This window comes from Cynoglossus semilaevis, chromosome 15, assembly GCF_000523025.1.
Source record: "Cynoglossus semilaevis isolate Cse_v1.0 chromosome 15, Cse_v1.0, whole genome shotgun sequence".
Classification (NCBI taxonomy): Eukaryota; Metazoa; Chordata; class Actinopteri; order Pleuronectiformes; family Cynoglossidae; genus Cynoglossus; species Cynoglossus semilaevis.
Window position 1 is genome coordinate 19,982,240 of NC_024321.1, and position 5,548 is coordinate 19,987,787.

At 40.2% G+C, this 5,548-nt stretch overlaps 1 protein-coding gene across 4 annotated transcripts in view; it reads left to right on the forward strand.

Moving 5' to 3' along the window:
• The first annotated feature begins 3,032 nt into the window (after positions 1-3,032).
• The window catches only part of csnk1a1 (casein kinase 1, alpha 1), a 14,951-nt gene continuing 12,435 nt past the window's right edge, over positions 3,033-5,548 (forward strand). For 2 of the 4 annotated variants that reach the window (XM_008327694.3, XM_008327696.3), the window contains exons 1-2: positions 3,034-3,756; positions 3,949-4,055. In XM_008327694.3, coding sequence (XP_008325916.1) covers positions 3,634-3,756; positions 3,949-4,055 — 230 coding nt within the window. In that variant the 5' untranslated portion in view covers positions 3,034-3,633. Of the gene's footprint in view, positions 3,757-3,948; positions 4,056-5,548 lie in introns of all 4 variants that reach the window. The other 2 variants (XM_008327695.3, XM_008327697.3) reach the window with 2 other exon arrangements.

The window sequence follows — 5,548 nt, forward strand, 5'->3', positions numbered from 1 at the left end:
ACACGCCCCCCCCCCCCCACCACCCGCACCAGCAGCAGCAGCCTCAGCAGCAGCAGCCTCAGCAGCAGCAGCAGTCATCGTTACCAGAGGAAATCATTGAGTCTCAACAGGTAAAATGTCAAATTTTATAAAAACATCTAAAATAACTATTTTCAAAGACGGCGTCGTGTGTTTCACCTTTGCTCTGTGACCTTTGCTCTGTGACCTTTGGTCTGTGGCCCTTGTCTTGCCTGTGGCCCACGGTGCAGTGCTGCATCTCTGGTCAGTTGGTAGTCTGAGATGAAGCACTGTAGCTCGGGACGGGGGATAGAAGTCCAACAGTAACGGTAGCGTACTATGATGATGAAGATGATGAGTGTGAGAACAATGATGGATCTGGAATACATTCCCCCTCCTCTCCCCTGGGGTCCAGTTTTCCCAGGAATCCCTTGACCCATCAAACGGGGGATTCCTGGAAATACTGTTCTTAGGGGCGGGGCATATCAACATTCTATTTGTGTCTTTGTCTGCTTCAAGTCACATGTACTGCTGTCTGCTCTGAAAACTATTAAAGTGAAGAAAACAGACTGTTGTTGTTATTTCACATTGTTTGTTTGGGACAAGATGGTTTACACAGAAAACCATGGGTGAACCAGTGAGCAAAAATGGTACACACTAGTAGGATAGAGAAAAACATGAACACTTTTATTTCAGCTCAGCAGTGGCATAGTGATTGTGTTCATGTGTGCTCCTGACCCCCCTACACCCACCCCTCATCTTTGAAGGCTATGTAGTTGCCACTGCATCTGCCCTTGTTTTGCTACTGATGCTCTCGAAAGCCCTGTGTGTAAATGCTACTAAAGTCTAGCATGTTTTCAAGGGTTTGATATAAAGTTTATATCTGTAAACTAAATCTTTATTCAACCAATTATGTACATTTGAAAAAAATCTAGCACATCATATTTTAGTCATATTTTATATTTAAATGTAAGGCTGACTTTGGTGTGTGTTTGTGCACAAACCTGCATTACAGGCTGCAATAAAAAAAACATGGAAATCTGAAGAAACGCTGTAGTAGCTCTGACAGAGTAGCTGTGATAATCTTGCAACTGTGATAGCATCGCAAGATGTGTTGCCACATAGTGGCGCTATAACACAACTGTGCTGTACGCTTTTAGCCAATTTGGGAAAACCAGCACCTCCGACACAGGAAACTGAATGATGATTATTCTACTAAAATCTTAAAATGAAAATAGAAATAAATATCATCCAATTCATCTGAGGTACTCTAGATAGTATGTTAAGAAAAAACATTGACTCATTGACTTGTTCGTGGATGTGGAACAACCTCTGGCTGACGTCTCATTGGAGGTCACAGTCAAAAAAGGTCAGAACTTCCTCTCTGAGCCACGGGTGAATTACACCCAGGCATTAGACAGAGAAACTTCTTACATTATTGTTGTTGTGTGATATTACATTAGTATGACCCTGCTTTGAACTCAAATAAATCCGGTTCTCTCTGTATTTACACGACTGTTGTTTTTTGATCAAAGCAATGAAATGTACAATTATTTATAGTATACACAGTATACTAGTATTTATACACAGTTTTTGAACTATAAACACTTGGAATAATTATATTTCAGTCAGGGACTACGGCTTTCAAATATGTAGGTAGCACCACCTACAGGCCAAAGAGGAGAACCTCCTCGTGCTCATTCAAGATACTTGAACAAATACAGACGTACTCAGACTTTTACAGGGGAACACTAGGTGAGACCGTCAGCCCTAGTTTTCCACAAACACTCCCAAACAAACAAACCTGCGAGAGAAAGTCTGCTGATCTCGCTGTAAAGACATGTCAGGAGGGTGTGGCCAGGACAACACACACACATATTTAAACCAACAAAAATGCACCTTGCTGGGTGCGTCTCTGGAATTTTCACTGACTCACAGCGGGGTAATGAACAAACTAACAACCAACCAGCATGTTTTAGTTTACATTCACACGAATGTGAATCAAAAGTCAGTGATTGTGTGTACGACCAGATAAGGAAACATTTGGAGGAGACTGGAAGAAACTGGCTGCTGTGTTGCAAAGACAAAATCCTCTCAAACAAAAAAAAAACAAAACAAACAAACAAACAGCTCACTTTCATTAAGTGTCAATTGTGGAAACAGCGTGGGTTTGAGGCAGATCAGATTCAACAAAGACTACCTCAACGATACCGTTAAAATGTGTGCAAATACGTAGCATATTACCTACATCATTATATTTATTTTATGATTAGTGCAGCCCACTTGATGTCAGATAGATTTCTAAAATGCGTTGCAGCTTGAAATGTATTGTATTTTGTAAAAGAGCAAAACATAGAAAGTTAAAGTTAATCTAAAAATAGTTACTGAGATGGCAAATAATTTCGACTGCCTTCTTCAGAGGTCACAGCAGCTGATTATCTGCCACATAACCCTCTTCTGTTGCACTAACTACCACCGTGTCCTTTTTTATGTCATTCTCTTCTTCTAGTTTGTATCCAGACATTTCCACGTGGTGGCAGAGTAGAAATATAAACATATATAGAGAGTAATTCATAATAAACCACCGCATGCCTAAATCTGAACTTACACTAAAAGTCCACTGCTAACGACAGGTCTGTGGTTTCAGGACAGGTAGAATTTATGATATTTAATGTTAAAGTTCCCTTTGTGTTGACTTGTAATGTTTAAAGTTGTTTGCTCCTGTATGATTGGACGGGCTGTACGTTGGCTGCTCAATAACTGAAGATGAGGGACAACTGAATGTGCTTCGTTACATTGGTGTGTGTTGTCGTGTAATTATACGACAATATCACACAGCATTATGAAGTAAATACAAAGGCAGACTCAAAACGCAATATTTATTGTAGTTGTGGGGGGATTCATCAGGTACAGTGTGTTCGTTTCGTTTGCAAATTCACGTCACATGCCCTTGTCTACGTGACATGGCTTTGATTCCGTTTTGTTTGACGGACCGTGAAGGCATCGTGAGATACCTAACCATAGCTAATCGCCTCCTACGGAAACCAGCTGAGAAAAAGGCTAGAGGAGACAAGATGGCGGAGTGAGTGGGCTGCGTTTGTACAGACAGCGGCGGCCCTCAAAGTTTTCTCGTAGGAACGAAAGAAATCTAAAAGTTTGCAAAGGCAACACCTGCGCCGGGATTGTGATTGAAAGGACACATTGCCTCCAGTACAAAGGAGGCCTGGATATCTTTTTTCCGCGACGGTTTTTGACAGCATTAGCTCGATGCTAACATCGGGCAGCGTTAGACTGGAATAGACTGCTGCTGCGAGGCAACTGACTGTTGAAGGCCGAATGTTTGATCCGATTTAGTCTGGATGTCTTTTCAGCAATACCAACGCCGAATTCCTGTTTTCTTTGTTGGTTTTACGTTTAATTGGATCATTGGACATTAGCCAATAAGGAAAAGGAACCATTTTAGCAAATTGTTTTTTTCACATGGTTGACCCGATTGGTATTGGACAAGTCTCTTATCATTGTAATCGACGTCAACTGGACATTTAAGGACTCGTATGTTCTGTTGACAATCCAGGCAGAAGACCACGCAGTATTTTCTAAAGAGAATTGAGTGAACATCGTCATTCTGTGGATATTATGGCGAGCAGCAGTGGTTCCAAAGCCGAGTTCATAGTCGGTGGAAAATACAAGCTCGTTAGAAAAATCGGTTCGGGGTCTTTTGGCGACATATATCTAGCCATCAACATCACAAATGGAGAGGTGGGTTACTTCGTTGATATTATTTTAGACACATCGATGATAAAAGTCAAATAATAATTGAGGCCTGTTGCAACACAACTTTTTGTCATCTGTCAAGAGCTACCAATACGTCACGTTTCGGCATCGACAGTGCACAAGTGGCTCTTTATATAAAAATAACATTTTGATCTCTGATATTGTTTTAATTTTCAGGAGGTAGCAGTCAAACTGGAGTCACAGAAAGCCAGACACCCCCAGTTGTTATACGAAAGTAAGCTGTACAAAATACTACAAGGAGGCGTTGGAATCCCACACATCAGGTAAAACCGTTTTCTTTCTGGTCATTCACACAGTTTGTGTATAATATTTCGTTTCTTTTCGATTACGAAATGACACTTAGTCTAGAGTGACAGTCGTATGAGGCCTGCTAATCTATCTAACACGTATAAGCTGGCTGATTTTCCACGAGATGCTAAATATAACGCCGTGTTTTTATTAAACATGTCGTTTTGGTTCGTATTATTTATCGGGAAGACCCAATGTATTTGTTTTTGTCGTGATCTTGGGTCAAAGAAAAAGCAGCTTTGCGGTCGGAAATGGCCGCTCCTCTATTGTTGTGTTAGCTCCCAACATGTCTTCCCTTACTCTGTTAGAAAATGGCGGCGGACCACAGCAGCGAAAATAACACTCCCAGCCCTGCTACACTTATGTGATCTAACACGGTCGACCGTAGTCGTAGCCAGATATCCTCTGTTTGTTTGTGTTTAAAAAGCTGGTGTAATTCAGTGGTTTCCTTTCCTTTCCTTTTCTTAGACATCGTTGACGTTGGTAAATAACAGATTAGAGTCCATTCGCTCGACTCTTTGTTAATCATTCAAGAAGAAACAGTTTAGCAGATGTCTTCGCGAAAAAGACTGGGTGATGGATTTGTAACGACTAAGTTGCAGTGGTTAGAGACAGGCTCCGGGTGTTGTGCAAGCATGAGAGTTGAAAAGCAACAAGTTCTGAGGTTTTGAAAGCCACATGAGTGTTGGAGTACAACAGTCAGGATGTCCAAACATCATCACCAAAATTAAATAGTGTAATCATTTTCTACCATATTTTGCATGTAAATAAGCAGAAAAGACCACAATTTACACCCTAATCCTACCTCTTATCCATCAGCCTTTATCTTGTGTGTACAGTGTGCACTTCTATGTTCTTTAACTAATCTTTGTTGCAATTTTTACCTTTGAAAATTATAATCTTGTTGGCATTAATATGCCTTTTGTTGAGATGTCTTTGTGTACATCCTCTACTAAGTCACCTTCTGTCTGTGATTTCATTTTACTGGGTTTTGTGTAAGCTACTAGATGCCTTAATTTCCCTTTGGGTTCAATAAAATATTCATTTATCTATCTATTTATCATGGTGATTTCAAGCCTCAATAAAATGTAAAATTATAAAACATACTAAATAATAAAAAATAATACTAATTTCACATGACACTATCCAATGTTGGGCATCTGATTAATGTGACTCTATATAGTTTAAAATAAATGTCATTCAGGTGACACAAGTTGCACATTACAAAACTTGGTTATAAGTTGGTAACTGATAGTGAGTGCACTCAGACTTAAGACTCTGGGATGCATTATGTGCCAGCTTAACGGTGGCAGCCTGTAAGGGACGGTGGTGATCAAACTAAGAGTGCTAAATATATGAATACAAATGATGAGACTCATCAGCCTGAAAGCCTTTCAGTAAACACTAATGCCTCTGCTTGGCTTGCTAGCAACATATGTATATAGCTTGTAATGCTACAAGTGACTGT